Source organism: Stenella coeruleoalba, assembly GCF_951394435.1.
Source record: "Stenella coeruleoalba genome assembly, chromosome: 19".
In the NCBI taxonomy this organism is placed as follows: Eukaryota; Metazoa; Chordata; class Mammalia; order Artiodactyla; family Delphinidae; genus Stenella; species Stenella coeruleoalba.
The window spans coordinates 11,187,195-11,212,397 of NC_137165.1; the positions used below are offsets into that span (position 1 = coordinate 11,187,195).

Below are 25,203 nucleotides of genomic sequence, written 5' to 3' on the forward strand. Positions count from 1 at the left end.
CCAACAAGCATAGAAGAAGTGTGGGAACGCACACTTCCGACGCTTGGGAAACAACTCGGCTAGGGGAAGAAGTCGAGCAGGCAACACCGAGCAGCGTTTTTCAAACCGCAGCTCACAACGCTTAGAGAGCCATTGTAACATAAACTTAGCGAGCTGTCACCGCGACTTTTTTTTTTTTAAGGAAATAGAAAATATGTCAAAGCACCTCACACATAGTCAAGTATTGTTTCAGGAAACGTTTGTTTTAGTTACACATATGTGTGTGTGCTGGGGGTCTCACCTGGGTCCTGGGCCCCCAAACATGATGTTCCTTGTGCAAGAAGAACACCTCCTCCCCTGCCTCCCACTTCCCCACATACACACTCAAACACACACATTCTTTGCTTGGTGAACTCATTTTCTAGGTCTCAGCTTTAAGTGACATCATTTTGGTGTCATAATTTTCTTTGACGAATCGATTACTGGTTATTTAATTTATTCATGTCCGTTTCTCCCCACACACTAGATCTGAGCTCCTGGAGGTAAGGAATGCATCCGTTTTGTTGACCTTTGTGGACCATTGTTAGCACAGTGCTGAATCTATCAAGACACAAGTAGGTATTTGGAAAGACACATGAGGGGACATGGGGAAGGAGGAGAAGGGGGGCTGGGAGAGACCAGGGTTGGATACACCTGCCAGGGAGAGGTGCAGGCTGAGGAGATGCAGTGTGAGGCGCTAGTGAGGCTCATGGACCCTGGTCCCAGACTAAGTCTGAATCCTTGCTGCATACTAACCGGGGGAAATTGGGGCCCCACCAGACCTCCCTACACCTCCGTTTCTTCATCTAGTCCTTGGCTGCAATGAGGGGCTCATGAGTTCCTCCTGTAAAGTGCTTGCAACACCAGTACCTGGTGTATAGTAAGTACCTCGTATTAATCGTTCTCCTCCCATGGGGAGGGTCCCTTCGCAAGGGTGTGGGTGAGATCACCCAGAGGTGAAGAATGGGGTTAAGGACTGAGCTTCAAGGTGCCCATCAGTCGAAACTCGGGGTGGGGGGGTGGAGGGTTTTAGGTGAGGACGGCAGCAAGGAAACGGAAGGGGGAACATGGCCAGTGCTGCCTTGAGGTGGAGGGGGGACGGGGCTTTCTAAATGGTGGATTTTTTAGTTTGGATGCTAAAGGGAGGGAGGGAGGGAGGCACTCAGCTGGATAGAGGGGACGGGGCGGGGGGGGGGCGGGGAGCGTACTTGGAGGAGGAGGGGAGGTGCACCCAATCTGTCCCCTCTTCCAGGATGGACTTTCCTGGGGGTCAACGCGGGTGGCAAGTTTGGGGGACAGAGGGTCAGTCTCAGGAAGGCACAGGGTCACGAGGGAAGTTTGAAACAAAACTTCCACAGGAACCCAAGGCTCCGAGCTCCCCCAGCCCAGGCTCTTTCTGACAAAACCACTGAGACCTCCAAGCAGGATGGGAGGGGCCCCTAGGAGCTCGGGACCCCGCCTCCGCCCCGCCCAGTCAGACCAGCCAGAACACTTTGTACTTAAGGAGGGAGCCCAGCGACCGGGGGGCCGAGCTTCAGGAGGTGGCGCCGGGGCTGAGCCGGCGCGGGGGAAGGATTCCGCAGGCTGAGCGGGCGGGACCCGAGAATACAAAGAGGCCTCAACGCGCAGCTCCCGGCCCGCCAGACACACAGAGGAATGAATGGGGACGGCAGGGCCAATCCGAGAGCAAGATTCACAGCCGCGGGCGCAGGGGCCAATCGGATCCCCGACGAGGCAGCGAGGCAGGGACGGAGCCAATCAGCTGTGAGGACAGGGCCAGGGGGCGGATCCGCGCGGTGTTTCAAATCCTCTGGATGGGTGAGGAGCAGCTGTGCTCGGCGTCTGGTGAGCGTTGGGCGCTGTTGGGTGAGTGCGGGCCGGGGCGTGGTACGGCCTCTGTTAAGAAGGGACGGGAGGGGGGACCTCCCGTTAGGACGGACACATGTGGGGCTTCTGGGTATAGCCGGATGGACATTGGGGTGTCTGGTCAGCCCGCCAGAGCGCGTTGGGTCAGGGCGAACCCGTGAAAGAGCCGCTGGTCCTGCCCTGGACCAAGTGCTGAGGCTCGGTGACGGCCGGCCAGTCCTGACTGCCTCCCTCTCCGCCTGAGGCAGATAACGGAAAAGAGGCTGGGATGAAAAGACAGCTTGTTTCAGACACTTGCAGCACGGGACACATTGCTGACCGGCCTTGTTCAGCCGCTACCCTCTTCTGGTCCTCGCTGACCCCTCTTCCAGGAAGCATCCTCCTTCCTGCACCCACAGTTTCCAAGTGCCCCACCCCACGGGCCCCCATCGCATCTCTTTCCCCGGTACTCAGGGTGTCTCTGAAGCCTGGGAATGGGACAGTGGGGGGATGCCTTGCTGACCTCCCTTTGATCTCCTCTCCAGGGTCTGCTGGGCAGAACAGACTCTCGGCAGGGCAGATGGCTTCTCGGTGGCCAGCCGTGGGGGCCTCCATGCGTCGGAGGTCCCTACAGAACCAGGGGCAGCTGGAGGAGAGCGAGGCCCTACAGCCTGCAGTTGGCCACCCAGACACCTCCAGCGGGGCCCTGGATTCCCTGTGCAGACAGTTCCAAAGGAGGCTGCCCCTGAGAGCAGTCAGCCTCAACCTCAGGGCGGGCCCCTCCTGGAAGCCCCTGGAAACCCCACAGCCAGGACAGCAGGGCCTCCAGGCTGCAGCTCGCTCAGCTAAGAACGCCTTGGGTGCCGTGTCCCAGGTAATATCGAACATGTCCAGGTGTGGAGGGCCTTCTTGATGCTGGATAATAGCTGCCCCTGAGGAGCCCCCAAGAATATAGATTCTGTGAAGACAGGGCCTTTGATTTGTTCATTGCTGTGTCCCCAGCACTCCGAATAATTGCTGGCACGTAGCAGGTGCTCAACAGATAGCTGAATGAGTGAATGAAAGCAGTGTTGTGAGGAAACAGAGCCTCATAAGACAAGATGATAGAGCTGTATTGTGATAGGAAATTGCATTCAAGGGGCTAATGGTGGGGGAACACCAAAAAGAAGCTTAGTCAGTGAAGGCTTCCCGGAGGAGGTGATTCCGTGGAATTCACCCAGGAAAAGGGGGAAGTATGAGGAGTGTACAAGGCAGGTGAAATAGTCCAGACCCAGGGCTGAGGGAGGGCAAGATGCTGAAGAGAACTGGCAGGAACTTAGTCTATGTATGGCCGGAGGACAGAGCGCAGCGTGGGACGTGAGAGGGGCTCGGTGCGCCGAACATGTTTAGATGCTCCCAAGGGCGACTGGGAGCCCTGGGAACCAGTGGGAAGAATTTGCAACATGGTGGGAATTGGGTCCGATTAGCATTAGAACTTGTTCTTTTAGCTACTTGATGAAAAGGGGGTTAGAAGAAGATTCGCCTCTGAGGGGGTCTGGGGGTCTGGCCTTGCAGAGGAGTGAGCAACTTCAAGAACTGCTCAGAAGATAGCTTTGAGAGGATTTGGTATCAGATGAGAGGTGTGGGCAGGAAGAGGCCACGTGTGCTGGGGCTGACGGGTCCGTGGGCCTCCCAAGTGGCTGTGTCTCCAAACCTAGAGCTGGAGGTGTGGGGAGGTGTCACCTAGGAAAGACAGGAGCTGTGAGAGTGGACAGGCCTCCAGGGAGAGACCTGGGGGTGGGCAGGGCATCTCCTTGCTGAGTGGGAATCTGAAGGTTTGGGAGAGGGAAGCATTTCTGGACCCTCTGAGGAGAAGTCTCTGAGCCAAATGTCAGTCCCTGAGAAGGATCTCTGTGCAGCAATGTGGACGGTAGATTAGAGTGAGGGAGACCAGAAGCCGGCAGAGAAATTATTTCACAGTATCCTGTGGGTAGGCCTGCTCTCCTCTGGGTCTCCCCTTTGAGTCTGGGTCAGTCTGTCCCGAAAGAGGGTTTGGACTTAGACCAAATGCAGACTCCATGAGCCAGCGTGGTTCTGCTACTGGCCACGCGCTCATCCCCGGGGGCCCTGAGCTGGGTCCTTGCCGTGGACCCATTCCACACGGACTCACCTGCAACCCTCACCTTGAGAGTAAAAGCTGCCTGGATTTGTAGGACCGGCTGGTGGGCCGAAGTGTTGGGGGTACGGCCTGGGGACGCTGGGGTAGCTCACTCTTGGCTTGTCCGTGCTGACCTTTCCGTGTGCCTGTCACAGAGAATCCAGGAGTCCTGCCAGAGTGGCACCAAGTGGCTGGTGGAAACCCAGGTGAAAGCCAGGAGGAGGAAGAGGGGGGCACAGAAGGGCAGTGGCCCCCCAGCTCGCAGCCCGAGCCACAGGAGCACCCGGCTATCAGTGGCCGCCCCTGCCCGCTCAACCCTGGACCCCCGGGAGAGGGCGAATCGCCGCCTCTCCACCCAGATGGGCCCGCATGCCCACCCTCGGCGGCGGTCCAGGAGGGAGGCTGCCTTCCGGAGCCCCTACTCCTCAGCAGAGCCCCTCTGCTCCCCCAGGTACGTGCAGTAGTGCCTGCCCCGCAAACACTAACTGGGCCCTGGGGGCTGCTGAGCCCCTCCCAGGGCTACCTGGAGCCAGGGACACCCTGAGCGGAGCCACATCTGTGATCTGGCCCAGCTCTGCGCCCTGCTGGTGGGGGATCTGGGGAGGTCCTTCAGGGTCTTAGTTTCCCCATCTGCCAAAGGAAGAGGCAAGCTTAACTCTGGGAGTATCACAGTCACCCAAGCCTCCTGGGGAGCCCAAAAGCAAGTTCTGAAGCCATCTGGAGGGCTGAGGCTCACCTGTCTACAAGATCACCTGCCCTTGACCTTGTGGGCCTTGATCCAGCTTCTCTGTGCCATCTGCTCCAAGCTGCTCTGATGTCACTTCCTGGAATGGGAGTCTACGGTGACACGTTACCAGGCCGTGTGGGTCATCTGGGCCCATACACCAGGCCCGGTGCTGGATGGGAAGGGCTCCTGTCACAGGTTTCCAACTAATGACTGATATGTGTGGCTCTTCCTTCCGTTCAGCGAGTCTGACAGTGACCTAGAGCCCGTGGGGGCAGGCATCCAGCATCTCCAGAAGCTGTCCCAAGAGCTGGATGAGGCCATCATAGCCGAGGAGAGGTAAGCTGGCATACCGTGCTTCAGAGGGCCGTGGCCGGGAGGGTCCGCCTTGAGCAGCCACTTTTTTTTAGGCGGGCTCTGGCTCTGCCCTGCTGTGTGACCCTGGTCGTCCCTCTCCCTATCTGAGCCTCTGTCTCCTCTGCAACATGCCTCGGTCTCCTCCTTGATGAAAGACCTAGATTGGGGTGGTGGTTAAGGACATACCCTGCATGTATGTGGCCCCCTGGGCCTTGGTTCCCCACATTTGTCCATCACATGTGGCCGGGTCCCTGGTTCCTGAAAAACCCGCCCTTCCTCTGCCACTCCCCATGGCTCCTCTGGGCCCTGCCCGCCCACAGAACTGGGAAAAGCATCCTGGCTGCTGTGAAATGCCTGGTCTGTCTGCTTAGGACAGCGTCCCGGGGGCAGGGCCTGGGCCTGGAGCTGCCCTAACTGGGGGCCGTTTGTACGTGGCTGTGACGGCCTCTGAGGCGGGGCCCTGCCGGCTCTGACTACATGCTGAGTGGGCCATGTCCCCGCCACGTTGCCAGGTCTGCTCTTGTCTAGCTCAGGCGGGGAGGGTCCCTCAAAGCCTGCGGCACCCAGCGGCATCTGTCCCTCCTGCTTTCCCACCTCTAGTGGCGACATGACTGTTTCTCTCATTCATGACTGAGGACAGCATCCTTCAGGTAATGCCCTCCTCCTAAGCATCTTTCCCTGTGTCTTCCCCCTCCCCCACCTCCTCCTCTTGCACGAGCCCGCAGACATACTTGGAGGTATGTTAAAGAACTGAGTCTTTTCTGGAAAAAGCCACAGAGCCGATGGGCCTCACAGAGCAGGAAGGTGCGAGTCTTCTGAGCTGCTCGGAGCCGGAGCTCCTGACCTCACTGGGCCCATCACTGATGGAGCAGAGCATACCGGGGCCCCAGGCAGCCGCAGCCACCTTCTAGCACCTCATTTCGGGGGGGCAGTCTATGGTGTCCCCGCCTCCCCTGGCTTCAGCACTGTGAGGGGCATGAAGGGAGCTCTGTCTTGCAGGAAGCAAGCCATAGCTGACCACCATGCCCTCACACCCAGGGTCCGCGCCTCCCAGGAGTTCCTGGAGGACCCAGGAGCTGGCAGTGCCCCTGGGCCGCGGCAAACAGGGACCGGACTAACAAGGGCCCAGGTGGAGGCTGCTCGGGGGTCTCTGCCCTTCTGCTCCAGCCACTTCCCCGCCCGCCAGTGACCACTTGCCGCAGTCTGCGAGTGACTCGGGGAGCCCTCGGAGAGGCGGGGGCGACTGCTCATTCTACTCCCCTTTGGGGCTTAGAAACTCATCCCACACGTGAGCTTTACAGTTGCTTCACTTGTAAAGTGCAGGGCAAGCACAAGGTAATATCTGAGAGCTCTGAGCTGCGTACCCAGGAGTAGGGTCTGCAAAGAGTCATCTCCTGTGTCACCAGCGCAGGGGCTCTTGGGAACCCAGATTCTAGCCCTGTTGCCCACAGCAGAGCCCCGGAAGAAGGGATGGGAGAGAGTTCCAGGCCCCAAGACCCTGAGTCCACAGACACCTACTTACATTCTCAGCACAGGGCACCCACCGTGGGAGTACAGGGAGAGGTAGCCCTGTTCAATAGCAATCTCTGCCCTTTGTAAATTATTTAAGAAATCTGCTTTGTCATTTTATTCGAAAGAAACCAGTGTAGGAGTTTCCTAGACAACACTGCTTTTTCATAATAAAGACTCTCTGTATCTGACATCTCTTCGTTGTCACCCTACCCCCTGCGCCGCTCCGAGCAACAGGTCTGTGGTCTAGGGCCCGGCTTTGTCGCCCTCCTCCACCCCGACTCCAAGCCAGCCTGCGCCCAGCTCAGGCGGAACGTGAGCAACGGGAAGGGTCTCTCGGCTTAGTTCAGAGCAAAGCACGTTTTAAAGGCAAATAAGGTTTTTATTTAAGTGACAACATTTGAGAGTTAAAAACCAGCTCACATCAAAATCAAGACCAGTTGTAAAAATCTTTTAACTCTGTAATGCTGTTTTTGTCTTGTTAGAAATCTGGTATTTTACATTTTCTTTTCTAACGGATTTTGTACAAGGCAGCCATGAGAAATAGATTAAACCTTTTTCACCACAGAACCGTCCACCACAAATAATACTGAGAGTTACATACTTAGGAACAGTCAGACGGACACGGTCAGACCGGCTGCCACCGCCGAGGAGACAAATAGAAAAGGACAGCGGGGTCTGGGGGTGGGAGTCCCGACGAGCAAGCCACCCTACCGTCCCACCCCTCCTGGTGTCACCTGCCTCTCCTTGTGCCCGTGAGGGTGGCGGCCAAATTCCTGATTCTTTTTTTCCCATCCACCCTGTTGATTTCTCAGCAAGGAGACAAGGACCCAGGCCAGGCCTCGCTGCTTGGACTTAACCCTACTTGGGGGGGGGGGGGGGGGAGGTTTCTTCTGGCTGAGCCAAAGAGAATAGGTTTCCAGAGCACTGGGCACCCAAACCCCCGGGGATTCGGCAGGAACGTTGGTTATTTAAGGCGGGGTCAAGCTGAGGCTCCGCAGGCAGGGCGCCCCTCCCGGGCAGGGCTGCACCTGGGCTGGGTGGGCGAGTGTCCCCCACAAATCCGGCGCCACCTCGGGACCCATTCCCACCTGCCTCGGGGTCCGCCTTTCATTTAACAATCGGCGCCCCGTTTTGTCGGCAGGGCACTTCCAGGGCGCGGGTCTGAGCTCCAAAGCCGTCAAAGTACGGTTTAAAACCCATGAGTTCCAGCTTCCCCTCTTTCAGGGAGCCCACCCCACCCCACCCCAGTAATGTCTGGAATCCTGGGGTCCAAATACGTTGGTTTTCTGTGGCCCAGCACCCAGACTGGAGGGCCCTTTATCCAAATGCATGAGTCTTACTTTTTTTTTTTTTAATGTATCTGTTGCGGAGCCTAAGAGAGGAGTTGCCGAGGCCGGAAGAGCAGGCCCTGGCTACAGATGCACCCTGAACCCCCAACAGGGCGAAGGCAGGGGAGGCTGCAGGCAGGCCCTCTGTCGGGACAGCCGCCCCCCCACCCCAAACTAGGAAGAACAAACATGCCACGCAAGGAACAAGGAGCTTTGGTCAGGCGGGAAGACGTGTTCCAGCCCCTGGAGAGCAGGCACACGGAGCTGGAAGGATTCTCTAGAAAACAGCCAGACTGGGGGTCACACAAGTACTCCAGGAGAGGCAGTGGCACCCCCTCCGGAGAACGACACAAGTTGCTTCTTTGTTTTTCTCCAACTTAACTGGAAGGACAAGATCAAACAAACCACTAGCAGAGAAAGTGCACGTTGGTTACAGAGTTGCTGTGAAAGCAGTACTGAAACAAGTCGAATCTGATCACTATACAGGGCTCCAAGTACACACATTCACACACACCCACCGAAGCTCCCAGGACGCTGTGTTCACCACATCTCACTGTACACCTTCAGCATCTGAGGTGCACTTTGTCAGAGCCCCAAACTGGAGCTCCAGAAGGGAAGGGGTGCGGGCCCTACTGCTGGGGCCCACGTCCCGGCTCCGATCTCCACAAGCACAGAACCCTGCTCCCGCGGACTCCAAACTCCTCAGGGTCCCTGCTCTCTCTTGCTCCCAGCCTGGGGTTCTCAGAAAAAAGGGCAGAGGGACTCTAACTGGGGGAGAAGTATCTCACGCTAATTATTTCATCACTTGAGAGCCACACATCAGTGGCTTCTGCAAAAAGGAGATGGAATTTCAGAGAAGCAGACCAACTCCGCCCGAGTGTAACGCAGCGTCTGCTTTGGAAAGGAGGGGAAGGACTGGAGTTGACGAGCTGCTGCTCGATGGACAGCCAAGAAGGATGAAATGTTAAAGGCGGGATGGGCCCGCTGCGAACCGCCAGGAGGCAGGACCAGAGAGGAAGCTGGGAGTGATCACCCCTCCCCAGCAGACTTGCCAGCAGCTCTGGGCCTGGGCGCAGAGGCGGCGCTGGAAGTGGAACGGGAGCTGGCAGGCTGGAGAAGACAGAGTTCCAGTGGAGAGCAGGGGTGGGGGCTGGGAGCCCGGAGCCGTCCAGCCCCAGCGGCGCGTCCAGTTTACCGGGTGATTCACAACAGCAGTGCCAGCAGCCCCCACCAGCAGCCGCCACTGGGGAGGACACTGGCCACATGGGACCTGCAAGAGGTAGACAGCAGAAGCGACACTGAGCTGACACAGGTGCCTGCTGGGTATACAGACATCTGGGCCTGGGCAGCCTGGCCCGTGACCCAGAGCCTCGGCTGCAAGAGCTGGATCAGCCTCAGTGACGGCCCGAAGGGCTCAGAGGCAGCCCGGGTAGCCCAACACAGCAGGTGTGGGTCTGGGCCAGGGAGCAGGGGAAGTGCAGGAGACCAACGCCTGGGCCAGGGGCTCAGCAGGAGGAAGGCCTGGGCAGAATCTGAGGGGCCCTAGGAGAGCCAAGCCCTGCCAACCTCAGGGGATGACCCAAGAGGAGGTTACGGGCACCAAACCAAGCTGAGTGGCAGGGGGAAGGGAAGAGAACACAACAGTTTGAGCCAAAATTACATGAACCCCCGCAGCTCTGGGACCTCAGCTGTTACGCCTTCCAGGAGCCAAAGGGAGAAATCACTCTGAGCAGAGCTGGGGAGGGGGAGCCCGACCAGTGCCCTTTGGGGAATGTCTCTGTCCCTGGGACACCAGGTTTGGACCTCAGTGCAAAGCAAACCTCTCTATGGAGCAGGGACCCCTTCCCAGCGACCACCCAGAGGGGCTTCCTTTGAAGTGGTGGGGCAACGGTGGCTCCCTCCTGCCCACCCCCTGCCCCAGCCCCTCTCTTAGTCTGCAAGGAAGGTATAGATCACTGGGCACTCTGAGGGGCTCTGAGGGGCTCTTAGGCCTGAAAAGCCTCAGGAGGCAGAAGTGCAGGACAACCTAGGAGTCAAAAACTCCCACCAATCTCAGCTCGGGAGACCCCTCCAGTTACAGAAGGAAGGCAGGGCCCAGAGAGGGCAAGCAACAGGCTCAAGGCTCACAGCCAGCCCGGCTAGGCCAGAACCGGGGCCACAGCCTCACAGGGGAGGGCACCAGGCAGGACTCCGGGAAGAGGCATAACTGTCCTCAAGGGCCACGGGAGAAAGGTGAGGAGACAAGAAAGGGGACAATGGACAGCTGCAGGAGGACAGACCGTCAGCACCAGACCCCGCCCCCCAAGGGCCGTGGGCAAACGACTCAAACAGAGGATGAGCCCAGGGGACATCCTCTCGCTCCCAGAACGTGGCCACTTTGCCACAGGAGAGCCAGGCCCAAGATGGTGACCCGGGACGCCACACGGAGGGCAGGCACAAATGCCACTCGACCCTCCAGCAGGCGGCCAGGAAGCTGTACCTGCCAGCGGCATTTGGTCCCTGGTCTGGGGGCTGCTCCCGTTAGGGCCTGCTTAGCATCACTGTGGAAGCCTCAGGAACTCAGGAAGATGGTCGACTTTGTCAAACCCTCCGGCTCCAGGCAGGCCTGCCCCCGGGATTACACAAACATCCACCCTAGCTGGGGCTTGCGCTACAGGCATGATGGGGCAGCAGCAACCGCACTGAGACCCCTGGATCTCACCCCTTCGCAGCCCAGGGAGCCCCCCGAGGCCAGGCAGGGTCCTGCCCCCCTCGCTGGTCGGACACTGCTGGACAGACACGGGAGGGAAAAAGCAGGAAAAGGCCTGTGTCTGCCGGGGAGAAGGCAGCCCGCTGGGGCCCCCCTGCTCTGCGCGCAGCCTGGCCCTCAGGGCACCGACTCGAACTTGGGGGGCCCGCGCGCCCAGCTGAGCGCGGGCAGGGGCCGCTCGTGGTCCTTGTCGGACTCGGGCTGGCTCTGGGCCCGCTCGGGCTTGGGGTTGGCGGGCGGGTCGGGCTGCTGCACCGACATGGTCCGGCGCAGGTGGTTGCGCTTCCGCAGGAACTCGGGCTGCGCGTGGAGGCCGAAGCTGCCCTTGCGCAGGATCATACGCGAGCTGTTCTTCTTGGGGCGCGAGCGGTGGCCGGCCTCCAGCGCGGCCAAGTGCGCGGCGTAGCCCTCGCTCAGGAACTGCGGAGGGGACAGGCGTCAGGCCAGAGGGGCAGGCGGGCCGTGGTCCTGCCCTTCCCCACACCCCAACATCGCCCTCTCCCCGGAACACCCAGCTGCTCCAGGACCTGGGGAGCTCATGACCGGTTAATGCTCCCTGCCCGGCTTTGGGCAACTGAGCGCTTCTGTCTGTACCCCCGGGTCACGCCAGAGTTCCCTGGATTCCTGATGGGGTGAAGCTCCCATCCTTGTCACTTTCACTAAAATCCCCCAAAGGTAGTCTCTCTCTCCCCTCCTCCAGCTTCTGCTGCATGGAACCTCGTTATTTTCTGGCCCCCGCAGCTGCCCTTCCTGCCCATCTCTCTCCCTAGGTCCTCAGAGCCTTTGCTACTCAAAGTGTGGGCCGTGGATCACAGCCGCAGCAGCACGACCTGGACCCTTGACGGGCAGGATGTCAGGCCCCAGCCCAGGCCTAGGAATCTGCATTTAAACGAGGTCTCCAGGTGACCTGTGCGCACCTTAGAGTTGAGAAGCCCTGCTCTAACGGTCCCCACTCTGAGGTCCCACCATCTCTGCCCCTCCACCTGCCGGTCACTTTCAGGCACCTCCCACTCAACGTGGCCCAAAGAGATCATCGCCTTCCATTCAGTCGCCTGCTTTTCAACCCCAGTAATGGGACCACCTACCTGGTCACCCAGGTCAGAAACCGGGCGTCATCTTTGACTTTCCCTTTCTCTCGACTCATGCATCCGATCCCTTCGTTACCAAATCCAATCCATCCTGCCTCAGAAGCGCCTCTCAGGCCCTTGGCCTTCTCTGCCCTGCCACTGCTTCCCTCCCCTCTCCCCTTCCTCTGATCCGCCTTCCACCTGCAGCCTGACGGACCTCTCTGAATCACAAACTCATCACAAACTCACTCCAGAGCCGTAGAGTCCCAGCTTGGCAAGACACACAGGCCGTCCAGGACCCGCTGCTCCAGCCCCCTCTCCCCTTCCCTCCCACATCACACTCAGACAAGCTGAGTCACTTGCAGTTCCCATAATACACATGTGCTCTGCCGTCTCCTGACCGTGGCTTTTGCTGCTGCCTCTGTCACAAAGGCTCCTCCAACCTCAGGCCCTTCCTGGATAATTCCTTCAAACTCCCAGAAAACAACCTTGTCCCTGAGTCCGGCTTAGCTGCTCCTCTCTGGGACCCCACAGTTCTCTGTGCTCCCTGTCATTCATTATGGCTCCTGCCACACTGCACTGTCATTGTCTGCTAATTTTTCCATCTCCCCCACTAGACTGGATGACATGACATCCGATTCCACCGTGGATCTCCCCTGTACCCAGCGCAGGGCCTGGCCCAAAGCAGGCACCCAGTCGTGTTTGTGGAAGGAAGGAAGGAAAGAAGGAAGGAAGGAAGGAAGGAAAGAACAAATGACTGAGGAGCAAACAATGGAATAAACCTCCTCCTCCCCTCTCCCCTTTTGTTGGTTCCACCCCCCTCACCCCCCAACCCCCAGCCCCACCTCTACCCACCTGGCACTGGGTTTGGTACTTCTTGGTGGGCCGGCCCACGATGAAGATCTGGGAGGGCGGCAGGCCTAGCGCACTGTAGACGGAGATGTCCTTCGTGGAGCCGTAGGCCGCACTGATTTTGATGAAGCACTGAAACACAGGGCAGCTGATGGAGGGAGAGGGGGCCCAGCGCATCCCCACAGAGGACTCCTAGATGTCCCCCCAGGGAGCACTGCTGGGGGACCCTTTATCTGCACACTGATAGACTCCAAGTCATGGGACCACCCTGCATCAGGAACCACCCCCTGCAGTGGCCTCCCCTCCCGCCCCACCCTCTGCACCAAAAGCCTGATATGGGCTCCACCTGTGAATCACAGCCCCACCATTTGCTGACCCCACGTGAGGAACATGACCCGTAGGTTACGAACAGTGGGGCAAAGTGCTCCTCTGTGGACAGGAAATTGAGTGCCAGGTTGACACAATGCAGGGCCAGGACTGGAGGCCGGTTCTGTCCTGCCAATTCTGCCCTCTGGTTCTCCTGCCTGTCCGTGCCTTTCTCTCCATTCCACGACTACCACCTGGATTCTGGTCTTCTGTCTCTTCCTTGGGCAACAGCCTCCCAACTGGCCTCCCTGCCCCTCGTTTCTCCCGCCAATCTGTTCTCCATACAGCTGCCAAAACGATCTTTCTACCCAAATTAGACACTGCCACTCCCCTGCCTGAAGCTTTTCCATGGCTCACCATTACCCTCAGCAGAGAGTTCACGGTCTTGCCCAGTTTCTAAGGTTTTCAAGGCCTGCCCAGCACAGGCCCCTGATCACTTCTGGGACCTCAGCTCCCACTGGACCTGAATCGGATCCAGCACATACCCCCATCCTGAATACCTGCAGCTCTGAGAACATCCCAGGCTCTTTCCTACCTCAGTGCCTTTGCACATGCTGTTTCTCTGGTCACAGGACAAACTCATACTCATGCTTCAAGACTCAGCTCAGAAGTTGCCACCGCCTAGAAGCCTTCCCTGGCCTCTCTAGACAAAGTTAGGTCCTTTCTCCTCTGTTTTCCCAAAGGGTCTTTTCTAGTCACCCACCGGTTAACTGTCAATTTCCATGTTTTTCTTCCTGTAGATCAGGGATTGGCAGACTCTTTTGGTGAAAGACCAGATACTAAATATTTTAGGCTTTGCACTCTGTTGCAACTACTCAACTATTCCATTGTAGCTGAAAAGCAGCCATGAACAGCCCGTAAGCAAATGAGCACGGCTGTGTTCCAGTAATACTTTGTTTATGGACATGGAAATGTGAGTTTCATATAATTTTCACATGTCATGAAACCTTATTCTTCTTTTGATTTTTTTCCCCCAACCATGTAAGAGAATTAAAACCATTCTTAGCTCACAAGTCATATAAAAACCATGGGCCGGATTCAGCCCCTGGGCCATGATTTGTCAACCCCGGCTCTAGATCGGCAGTTCTCAAAATTTTGTAAACATCAGAATCCCCTGGTGGGCTTGTTAAAATACAGATTGCCGGGCCCCCTTCCCAGAGTTTCAGATTCAGTAGGTCTCCAAGGGGGGGCCAGAGACTCTGCATGTCTAATGAGGTCCCGGGGAACCCTGTGCCATGGGGCACGCAGTGAAAATCACAGCTCTAGGACATCCCGAGTTCTGTTTGCCTCTGTGCATCCCCAACGCCCAGGACAGGGGAGGGAACACACTAGGCACTTCAGTGTCTGCTGAAGGTGTAACCAGATGCAGAGACAAGAGTTTAGGCTTTCGGGTCAGAAGATAAAGGATGAAAGGGTGACTCTGAGATCCTGGGCACATCCCTAAGCCTCACCTTTCTCACTTGCCTGTAGGGATAATAAGACACACCTCGCTGGGCAGTAAAAGGACCCATGAGGTGCACGTGAATGTGCTTTGCAAACTGGGCATCCGCTTGGACAATCGGAGGATGTGGGGTAAAGGAGGAGGCCCTCCCACCCCGGGTTGAGGGAGGAGGGGAGGGGTGATGGGGAGGGCGGTGGAGGAAGCCCTGCCCAGCCAGGACACTCACCTCCTGCATGAGGTTGCGCAGGAAGATGGCCTTCTGCCGCAGCGGGTCGTGCACCAGCCCGTCCGAGAAGAAGATCATGCCCTGTGGGAAGTTGTGCTGGGACAGCCACGACACCACCCGCTGCTTCTGCATGTCCGGCCGCCCCGTGATGTAGAGGATCATGTAGCCCAGGTCCTGCCAGTGCCTGGCGAGACGGCATTGCAGGGTCCAGCCCCGCCCTGCGTGGGCCACCCCCTGCCCGGCAGCCCGCCCCACTCCCCACTTCCCCCTGCCCCGAGAAGCCGGAGGGGCTGTTCCCAGGAGCACTAGGGGAAAACAAGGGGGCACCCTGAAGTCCGCACCCCCAGTTGAGCCCCGTGAGTCCTGGCCATCTCCCCCGGATGGCCCACAGGCACCAACCACATGCCCACAGCACAAATGATCCCCCCACTCCCGGCCCCTCTGCTTGGGTCCCCTTCTCTGTGATGCACCACCAACACTCAAGCTTCTGGAGCCAGAGAGAAGCGCCTTTGATCCCTCCCTTTCCTTCGGTCTCCCGTCCTTCCTCCTCCAATCAAGGAGCCTTTGATTCTACCCGGCAGGATCTTCACTCCATCCTCTCAGTTTAACTCCACTTCTTAGCCTTAGCTCAGGACCCATCGCTCTCCTGGGCCACTACAAAACCCTCCTGGGAGGCCCCTTTCCCTCCAGTGCCCCCAATTGCAATCCAACCTGGGCCGTGCAACTTCGAGCAGGTTACTTAACGCCCCCAGGATTTCAGTTTCCCCTTCTGTAAAATGGGGCTAATAACAACAATTACCACCTAGGGTTTTCTGAAGGATGAAATACATTCATCCCAAACAAGCCTGGCAGTGAGTTTATTGTTATCCTTGGTACTGTTTCCATGGTGATTTCTGTAAATTGCACATCTAACCCCACTACTCCTTTGCCTAAAGCCATTCCTGGCTCCCCGGTGCCCTGAGGTCGCAAGGCCCCCCTGCACTGGTGGTCCCCCACACTCTGCCCTTGAGCATGGCAGCTCCCCAGCCACACGGAGCTGCTTTGCTGCCCCAGACAAGCCCTGTGCTCTTCTGCTGCAGACCCCTGCCCTAGAGAGGCTTTGTGCTCCATCTCCTTATGTTCCCATCCCCCCATCTTTCAAGGCCACCTCCTCCAGGAAGCCTTCCCTGCTTTCCGAGCAGGATCTGCCTCTCTCTTCTCTGTGCTCTCACAGTGGGCAAGTGCTCTCCGCTGACATGGAATCCTGTCTGTAAGATGTCAGATGAGCCCAGGCCTGATTGCAGGCTTTTGTGGCGCTAGCCACTGACTGGCCACCATAGATTGGGGGTTTCCAAACCTGGAAGATGCTCTGAGAGATTTGGGGAGGTTTTGTAAGAATGCACAGGCTCAGGTGTCACCTCCAGAGTTCTGGTTAATTCTGACGGGGTACCCAGTGATCTGTGATTATAGAAAGCAGCTTCTGATGCTTAGCAAGGTTTGGAGAGCACCGCAGCGGCCCCAGGAGCCCATGTGAAGAGATGAGAGCACCAGATGGACTGCCCCCCAGAGAGGAAGGACCACAGCCTCCCCTTCCCAGGTGTGGGAGGGGGACACTGACTTGGGAGGGGCTTGGAGAAGATATAATGGGAATAAAGGACGCAGGCTTATAAGGAGGAGGTCGACCCCTGAAATGAGCAGGTCCAGGGCCTGTTTCCACAAGGCCAGTGGGCATCTTGAGGTGAGCAGTCTCGTAGGAGTCCTTGAGCCAGACTAGTTTTCTCTCCCCAGAGTAACCACTGCTGCTGGGGTGGTGCAGGGCAGTCCCCTGACCCAGTCCCCAAGAACTCCCAGGACCCGGGATCGGTCCCACTCTTGGTGTTCTGATCCCTTGGAGTCCTGGAGTACAGTTTCTCATGCCCATGACTTGTTTTCTCCACTGGACTGTGAATTTCCTCTAACTAGGATCTCTTTCTGCATCAGTGCCCAGCCTAGAGCCTGGCCCAGAGCCAGCCTCAGAAAAGAGTGGAGGGAGAGAGGGAGAGACTAAAGTGGTACCTCTTTTGCTTTTCTAGTGGAAAATCCGTTTGCACCTCTCTCCGCAGTACAATAGCCCTAGGAAGCTGTGCTTCCTGCCGCACCTCCTGCCCTGTCCCAATCTGGCCCCCAACATCCAATGGCCCTAAACTTGCCCCACCTCTTCCCCACACGTGCTCTGTTCTTCCCTGTCACCTTCTTGGCCTATCAAAACCAGTTTTGTGGGCTTCCCTGCTGGCGCAGTGGTTGAGAGTCCGCCTGCCGATGCAGGGGACACGGGTTCGTGCCCCGGTCTGGGAAGATCCCACATGCCGTGGAGCGGCTGGGCCCGTGAGCCATGGCCGCTGAGCCTGCGCGTCCGGAGCCTGTGCTCCGAGACAGGAGAGGCCACAACAGTGAGAGGCCCGCATACCGCAAAAAAAAAAAAAAAAGAGTTTTGTATTTTCTTCTTTTTGTCTTTCTGCATGTGCTAATATTTGTACAATGGCATGGACTGCAATATATATATATATATATCCGTCCTTCAGGAGTTGCCTCAAATGTCACCTGCCCCAGGAAGTCTGCTCTGCTTTCTCCAATCAGCTGTAATAGCTGCAATCTCTCGATTAGCACTGTGTTAGCTAGTCTTGAAAGAGGGCCTCCCAGTGAGCCACGTGTCCCAGTATTCACACCTTTATGTGGTCCCTTCCCCTTGAATCTGGTTCGATCCTGCGCCTCACTTATAACCAATAGAACGTAGTGGAAAGGACACTGAATTCCGAGGCTGGGTCCTAAGAACACTTGTAGCTTCCAGCTGGGTCTCTAGGAACCAGAGGAGGCCGGTCACCATGGTGGAAGTCAGCCACCAGGTACAAAGTCTGGCTGGTCTGAGACCACCTGGCTGGTCACATGGAACAGCCACATGGAGAGAGAGAAAGAGGCGCCCCAGCCGAGGAACAAGACACATGAGCTCATCATCCATCCTGAACATCTTGAACCTCCAGCCCAGTGGAGCCCTCAGATGACCCCCCGCCTGGACCGCCACCTGACTGCCATTGCTGGAGAAACTCCCAGCAGAAGCCAGTCAATGATGTGATAGAATAATAAAGTACGATCTTCAGTTGCTAAGTGCGGAGCATTTGCTCCACGGCAACCGGTAATCAGAACACACCAATTTTATCCTGACTGGGATCTGAATGCAAGAGACCGGGCCTGATTCACTGCACAGAATGCTCAGACAGTGTTAGAATAAACAGAGGGAGGAAGATAGGGAGGGAGGGAGGGCATCTGAGATTCTCAAGGGCCTCAGTAAATTACTGCTGGAGGTGAAGCCAGGACTCCCGGCTCCTGGCCCATATCCCCCAGGGCTGCTGGCCCCTGCCCCGGGGGGACACATCCCCTGCAGGGAGGGTGCACTCACCGGACAACGTCCACTGCCCCTGGCCGGACCTTGGGGTCGCTTCCCATGATGGACACGCTGGCCGCGAAGGAGCCGTCGATGCTGAAGACCACGCACTCCATGCCCCGGGGCAGCACTGTGAGGTAGCTCATCGCGCAGGTCTGGTCGCCCCTGAAAGGTATGGCCAGCCGTGCGCTCAAGGTCAGGTGTCAGCCTGAGGCCAAGGTCAGCCCACAGCCGGGGTCAGAGCTCAGTCAGGGCCAGGTTGAGAGAGAACCTGGGCGGCATCTCCTGATGCTACAGCTGCGACCGCATCCCATTTTCCTCTCTCCCTGCAGACAAGGACAGGGTCCCGAAGACAGTACCTCGAGGCCCCCATCTTCTGGACAGGCCTGGCTGGCAGGGCCATGGAACCGGGTGAAAGCACCGTGAGAGTGTCACCTGGGTCTTACCTGACGACCATCTTCACAGGGTAGACGCCGAGCCCCAGGCGCCGGGGCCGCGGCACGCTGTACGTGATCCGGCCGCTGCTGTTCGTGATCTCCGTGTCCAAGTGCACCCAGCGGCCGGAGGAAGGCTCTGCCATCACCAGGATGTCCACCTGCAGGCAGTGAGGGGCCCAGGGGAACCGCTGAAGGCTGGGGCGCTGGGGCTGGGCTTGGGAGCTCTTCTCTGCCAAGACAGCAGGGCTTGGGGTCCCGTCCGACGCTAGCTCCTGGCTCCCACCACCTTTCCTCTTTCTACTGCAGCCACACCAGCTTCTCCGAGGCACCCGGTCCATCCCTCACTCCCGCTCTCCCTCCCTGACCTGCATGAGCATCTCCCACCTCGTGCAGCCAGGCCTTCCGCAGCCCTCACCGCACGTGCCACGTGGTACCCAGGAGAGGATGGCCCAGCCTCTGTACCTTCTCCCCGGTCAGGGCCACCATGTCGAGGGGCCCGTACATGAACCGCCCCACCAGGACCTGGGGGCCGTCTTCGGCAGCAATCACGTCGTTGGCCCGGTGGTTGGCGGTGACATTCTGGAAGGACAGAAACCAGCTCAGCTTCTGCAAGGGGACTTGACCTGGCTTTTTCCTTACGTCAGCCACTGGATCAGCTGGAGGGGTGCACACCCGCCGGATATTGCCTTCCTTCCTATTAACCTCGTTAGAGCTTCCGAGATGTGTCCCCATGGAGTCCACGAGGGAAACAGACCCTTAGACCCTCACGTGGTCTCCAAGGAGCCCCGGGCTCCTGCAGACCAGCATCCTCCGCTCTTGATTCTCCGCATGGCCCGGAGGTAACAACCAGTCCTCAGAGCCTGGCATCCTTCTAGATCCCCAGGCTGGAAACTGAGGGTCACCTTCACTTCCTCCTTCCTCATCACGGCTCACATCCTACAGTAGCCGTTTACCATCCGTCTTTGCTTCGTGGGCGATTTAAATGTCAAGAGTAGAGAAAACAGCGTAGGAAGTCTCGTGTGGCCGGAAACCAGTCGCGGCCGTTCTGGCTCTGCTCTTCCCTGGCTGGATGCCCCCACCCCGCTCCAGATCATTCTGGAGCAATGCTGGACGTCGCGTCACTTGTCTGTAACTATCCCAGCATCCCCATCCTTCTTCACGTCTGGTTTCAATTCATTCCGTAGCCCTACATTGGCCCCAGCTGCCCACCACTCCCAGCCTGGCTTCAAGACCCAAACCACTCCATCTTTACAGAACCACCCACATCTGTGTCTTTTCCCACACCCAGGTACCTCTCCCCTGGGCTCTGCTAGTAGCATCTTAAAGGAGCCCCCTTACTCAAAAACATTCCCCGTGGCAGATCGACCGTCTTTACAAAGCACAGAGCTTTTAACCCCCCGGGGCCCTCGGGATGAAGTACAAATCCTGAGCCTGGCATCAAAACTTTGCTGGGCAATCTTTTCAGTCCCATCTCCTGCTGCTGCCCTTCGAAGCCCCACTGGTTCTTTCAGGTCAGGCTCTGCAGAGGCCTCTGGGCCTTTGCTCACACTGGTCCCCCCACTTTCTATGGCATCCCTGGTCCCCTGCCTCCTTCTTCCAGCCCATCCACTAAGACCTGACTCAACTTCGTCCTCTCCAAGAAGCACTGGTGGACTCCCCAGAGATGGTCTCTGCCTCCTCTCAATTCCATGGTATTTCAATTCAAATCAACAAACATCTGTAGGCACCTCATCTGCACTGGTCCCAGAGCTGGGCTCTGGGGATGCAGAGAGGAACCAGTCATGGACCCTGACCCGGAAACCCTCAGTCAAGTGGGAGATGCAGGCCTGCTGACAAGAATACCGATAAGGGAAGAGCTCATTCATGGAAATAAACACATGGAAAGATGCCATAAAAAGGAATTAAGTACTGACACAAACCACAATGCGGATGAACCTTGAGAAAGGTGCTCAGTGAAAGAAGCCAGACACAAGGAACCACCTATGGTATGATTCCATTCTATGAAATGTCCAGAACAGGCAAAGCCATAGAGACAGAAAGTAGATGAGTGGTCGCTTAAGGTTAGGGGTGGCAGTGGGGCTGGGGGAGCGGAGTGGTAGCTAAAGGGTAAGGGGTTTCTTTCGGAGGTGATGGAAATGATCTAAAATTAACCATGATGATGGTTGCACACATCGGTGAATATACTAAGATACATTGAATTGCACACTTTAAGTGGGTGAATTGTATAAAATGTGGTTATAGCTCAATAAATATGTTTACCAAAAAAAGAGTTGATTCATGGATCACTGATCACCTTGTACCATTTAGGACTGTTCTTGGGGTCCATGTCTGATGTTCCCACAGGACTGGAAGTGCCCACAACAGTGGCTGTGCTTGTAAATCCCTGTGCCCCACTGCCTGGCAAAGGGTCTGGGACACAGTGGGTATTGACCGTCGTTTGCTGAGTAAATGAATGTATGCCTACTGAACTCCTATTCATACGTCAATACCTTGCAGAGATGATGCTTCTTCAGGGAAGCGCCGCACGGCCTGCCCTGACAATCCTTCTCTTCATCTTCTTCCTAATCTGTGCCTCCCTCTATATGATGACAAACGCCACACCGGGCTGTGGTTGTGTGCAAGACTCTTTCGGACCCCTGGGTACGTCTACAGAGGCCTGGCATATAGCAATTGCTCCACAACTGGCATCTCCTCACCATCCCCAGCGCCCTGGAGCCCCACCCGTGGTGCTCCTGTGGAGCCAGGCCACGGGCAGCCAGCTCCCCATCCCACCAATCCCCCCTCCCCCTCCACTGCAGCCCTGGGGGCCTCGTCTAAGCCCGAATCCCAGCATGTATGAGCACGGAGATCTGAGGAGCGAACCAAAGCCCTTCCCCGCCGTGTGGATGCCCCAGCCCCCGGGGGCAGCCCCACCTCCCCGAGACCACAGCCTCAGCCCGTAGGCACCTCCAACAAGCACATACCCGCAGCTTGACCTGGGTCCTCTTACGAAGCCACTTCTCGCGGGGGTTGGTGGGGCTCAGTGCCGCGGGGTCCAAGCCAGCGCTCTCCTTGACGTTCACGCTCTCGTAGCGCATCACCTGATGAGCCCAGCAGGACTCCGGGTCAGGCCATCTGGGCCCCTCTCCCTCCTCCCCATGGTGTCAGGGCCCTCCAGCTTGCGGCCAGTCAGGCCCTCCCCCAGGCCTCCCCACCTCCCAGCCTGGGACCCTCAGGAGGCCGGGAGCCCCCAGCACCTACCACTCTGCCCACCTGTCCTGACAGCTGGGGCCAGACCACTGTCTCTCAAATGCTCTGGCCTGGACCAGCCTCTGCTCTCGACACCCAAACCTAGCAGCCACCTGCGTCTGTACCCATTCTCTGCCTTCCCCCGTTACGGTGGGTGACCTGGTCCCACCCAGCCCCACCCACCTCCTCAAGAACATAATGGAGCCAGCTCCCCTCTCAACCCTACATCAATGGCTAGTCCCTCACTACTGGATCATTCTCCTCAGCATCTAAATATGCCGTCATACTGCCTCTCCCTAGGACCCCTCTCAACAACCATGACATGTTCCTGCTCTCCCTGACAGCAGAAGTCCGCAGAAGACTCGCCCTGCACTGTCTCCACTACCCCCCACCCCCGCCTTCTCCCCTCCCTCACCCCAGGCAGCTTCTGATCCTGTGTCTCCCCTGAAGCCATTCTTGTCAAGGCCCCGTGACCTCCATCCTGCCCAACGCAGCGGCCCCCTCCCGTCTATCCGCTCCAGGACTCCTCCCTGAACTTCTCCGTCTACAGTAACTCCCTCGGTATCTGTGATGTTGGGATTTATAAGAAGAAGTAGATATTTGGTCTTTGTCCAATTTCTGGCACAAAGCTTCTCAAATCCTTGCAACGTCCTAAGTGAGAGGGACAAAGGTGTCTTTCGTTATGTTAACGAGGTGACTTGAACCGCATCTAAGGATGGGGCTGGTTGCCAGGAGAACCAACCTTGTGATCAGAGGGTTGGAACTTTCAGTCCCGCCCCAGCCCCACATCACCACCTCGGGAGAGGGGAGAGGGGCTGGAGGTTGGAGTTCAATCACAGATGGCCAGTGATTTAATCCATCATGTCTATGTAATGAAGCCTCCACAAAAACCCAAAAGGATGGGGTTTGGAGATCTTCCAGGTTGGTGAACACATGGGAATTTGGGGACAGTGGTGCCCTAGAGAGGGCATGGAAGCTCCAACCCCTTTCCCCATACCCTGCCCTTTGCATCTCTTCCATCTGGCTGTTCCTTTTTATAAAATCCTTTTATAATTAACCAGTAATCTAGTAAATAAACTGAGTTCTGTGAGCCACTCTAGCAAATTAACTGAAACCAAGGAGAGGATCTTTGGAACCTCCATTCTATAGCCTGTGAGTCAGAAAACCCAGGTGAGGGACTTCCCTGGTGGTCCAGTGGTAGAGAATCCACCTTCCAATGCAGGGGACGTGGGTTCAATCCCTGGTCGGGGAACTAAGATCCCACATGCTGCGGGGCAACTAAAACCCACGCGCCGCAACTACTGAGCTCACACGCCTCAACAAGAGAGCCCGCGTGCCGCAAACTACAGAGCCCGCACGCCACAACTAGAGAGAGAAAAACCTGCATGCCACAACTAGAGAGAAGCCCATGCGCAGCAACGGAGAGCCCACGCGCTGCAACGAAAGGACCCACATGCCTCGATGAAGATCTCATGTGCACCAACTAAGACCCGACGCAGCCAAACAAAAATAAAGAAAAAAATTTTTCATGATGTTTAAAAAAAAAAAGAGAGGGAAACCCAGGTGACAACCTGAAGATTGACATCTGATGGGGGCGGGGCGGGCAGCTGTAGGGCTGAGCCCTTAACCTGCGGGATCTGACCCTATCTCTAGATAGATAATGTCCAAACTGAGTGAAATTGTAGGACACCCCGCTGAGGTCAGAGACTTGCCTGCTGTGGGGAAAAAACTCACACGCGGGAATTGGTGTGAGAAGCAGGGCAACCCATCACTGGCTTTAAATGCCATCCAGGCTCTGATGACGCCACATTTTTACCTCCAAGCCAGCTAAGCTCCAGACTCTCCACTCACCTTCCCTCCCAACATCTAACAGGCGTCTCACCTTCCCAGGTCCACACCCAAGACTCAGCATCCCCTCCCGCCCAGCCCCGCTCTTCCCCAGCCCTAGGGCATGGTGTCACCATAGTTAATCGAGTGGAAACCAGGATTCGTGGGACCCCCCCCCTTTCCCTCGCAGCCCGAATGTCAGCAGGTCCTGTCACCACACCTCAAACCCGGCAGCCCCTCGGCACCTCTGCCACCAGCTTCCTAGCTCAAGCCGCCACCTCAAGGTTGGGATCCCACGCTTGCTCTCCTGCCCTCCAAGCAGCAGCCACAGGACTTCCTTCTAAAATATCAATCTCTCTCCCTTACTCAAAACTCTGCAGTGGCTTCTCATCGGACCCAGTATAAAATCCCCCTCTGACCTTGGCTGTGGAGGGTGCATGTGATCTGACCCTCACCTGCCAGCCTCTACCCACCCCCAGGCTCTCCCTCAGTCCCTGGCCTCTCTCTCCACCTATTTTAGAGACGAGGACCTTGAGACCCACAGGGGAACAGCCATGATGACTCCAGTCTCCAAGTTGAACCATAGGTACATTCTCCTACGTGGTGTCTATTTAATTTTCTAGAAAGTACCACGCCATTGGCCAGAAGCCAGCCTTCCTCAGGAAAACCGTTGTCTGTCCAGGTCACCCCCCGACTCGCCGCGCTTCGGTGCCTTCCCAGTGTCCAGCGTGGCCCGCGAGGTCAGCCTCTTCTCCCCAGAAGGACGGGCCCTCCCAAGAAGGGGCGGCAGTACCTGTCTCAGGATGAAGGCCACCACGTCCGTGGACTCCCAGTAGCTGGCGTGGAAGAGGTGGGGCAGGGCCACGGTGGGGAAGGCGGTGAGGACGTCGGGGCAGTACAGGGCGTAGTCGATGCGCTTGCTGCCCCACCACTTGGCTGTGACTGCGGGGCCAAGAGGGGGGCAAGGTCAGAGCAGCCTGCCCGGGGCTCTGACCCAAGGGGCAGCGTGGGACCCTGGGGCCCGGATCCAGGGGTGGATGTGCCACTCGGGGCACAAGTTTGGGGCCAGAGCGCTCGGCTCAGAATGAGCTCTCCTCCGCCTTCAACGACCCCCCACCCCCTCGCGTACCCACCCCTCCCCCAGGGCGCGTGCTGCAAACTGGTCCCCAGGATGGGGGCCTGACCCACGGAGACGTGCACAGTCTCATCCCAGGGCTGTTGGTCACAGGGACTCCCAGGGGGAAAACTGAACATTGGGATTAAGTCGAGGCCTGGCAAGGTCACGGCTCAGTCCACGGTCAGAGGTCAGGGCCCCTGTCCAGGGTCAGAGGTCACAGTTCTCTCTGAGGTCAGAGCTGGGTCTGGATTCCCTTGTCCCCTCCTCCCCTGCCCTCGGCAGCCCCGGCAGGGGGCCAGCGGCCACCCGGAGGAGGGTTCCCCCTCCCGCGAATCCAGGCAGGGCCCGGGAGACCCTCACTCACTGCGGGAGGTGCCCACGGGGGCCAGGCTGTCCGAGGACTCCGAGCTCTCACTGTGGGAGCTGCCCTGGCTTATCCTCCGCCCCGGGCGCTGGGACCTCGGGGCGTGAGGGGGTGAGGCCGGGGCCTCCAGAAGCGGCGGGCTGCCCCGGGGGTTGCCCTCCAGGAAGAGGGAGCTGTGGCTGTGCAGGGCGTCAGCTGGAGGGGGAATTTC

General features: G+C 57.7%; 2 protein-coding genes across 6 annotated transcripts in view; one reads left to right on the plus strand and one right to left on the minus strand.

Moving 5' to 3' along the window:
* Nucleotides 1-2,428: 2,428 nt before the first annotated feature.
* Nucleotides 2,429-6,250, plus strand: PIMREG (PICALM interacting mitotic regulator). Of its 2 annotated transcripts, XM_079904319.1 has the most exons (5): nucleotides 2,429-2,737; nucleotides 4,156-4,451; nucleotides 4,968-5,063; nucleotides 5,682-5,731; nucleotides 6,120-6,250. In XM_079904319.1, the coding sequence occupies exons 1-4, from the start codon at nucleotides 2,444-2,446 to the stop codon at nucleotides 5,713-5,715; spliced, it is 720 nt and encodes a 239-aa protein (XP_079760445.1). In that variant the 5' UTR covers nucleotides 2,429-2,443; the 3' UTR covers nucleotides 5,716-5,731; nucleotides 6,120-6,250. The 2 variants fall into 2 exon arrangements, with proteins under 2 accessions (XP_079760445.1, XP_079760444.1); XM_079904318.1 differs by lacking the exon at nucleotides 6,120-6,250 and having other exon boundaries at nucleotides 5,682-5,955.
* Nucleotides 6,251-6,949: 699 nt separating this feature from the next.
* PITPNM3 (PITPNM family member 3) overlaps nucleotides 6,950-25,203 on the minus strand; it is a 90,813-nt gene continuing 72,559 nt past the window's right edge. For all 4 annotated transcript variants that reach the window (XM_079905138.1, XM_079905136.1, XM_079905137.1 and 1 more), the window contains 9 exons: nucleotides 24,993-25,187; nucleotides 24,305-24,453; nucleotides 21,420-21,536; nucleotides 18,919-19,035; nucleotides 18,466-18,614; nucleotides 18,035-18,184; nucleotides 14,623-14,806; nucleotides 12,593-12,721; nucleotides 6,950-11,090 (listed from right to left, as the gene is read on the minus strand). In XM_079905138.1, the coding sequence (XP_079761264.1) occupies nucleotides 10,788-11,090; nucleotides 12,593-12,721; nucleotides 14,623-14,806; nucleotides 18,035-18,184; nucleotides 18,466-18,614; nucleotides 18,919-19,035; nucleotides 21,420-21,536; nucleotides 24,305-24,453; nucleotides 24,993-25,187 (1,493 nt within the window). In that variant the 3' untranslated portion in view covers nucleotides 6,950-10,787. The remainder of the gene's footprint in view (nucleotides 11,091-12,592; nucleotides 12,722-14,622; nucleotides 14,807-18,034; nucleotides 18,185-18,465; nucleotides 18,615-18,918; nucleotides 19,036-21,419; nucleotides 21,537-24,304; nucleotides 24,454-24,992; nucleotides 25,188-25,203) is intronic.

What these genes read in the sequence shown, in the direction of transcription:
- PIMREG (XM_079904319.1), top strand. Translation starts at nt 2,444, where the DNA reads ATGGCTTCTCGGTGGCCAGCCGTGGGGGCCTCCATGCGTCGGAGGTCC. An exon ending in CCTTGGGTGCCGTGTCCCAG is followed by an intron (nt 2,738 to 4,155) that starts GTAATATCGAAC and finishes TGCCTGTCACAG; the next exon opens with AGAATCCAGGAGTCCTGCCA. An exon ending in GCCATCATAGCCGAGGAGAG is followed by an intron (nt 5,064 to 5,681) that starts GTAAGCTGGCAT and finishes TCCCACCTCTAG; the next exon opens with TGGCGACATGACTGTTTCTC.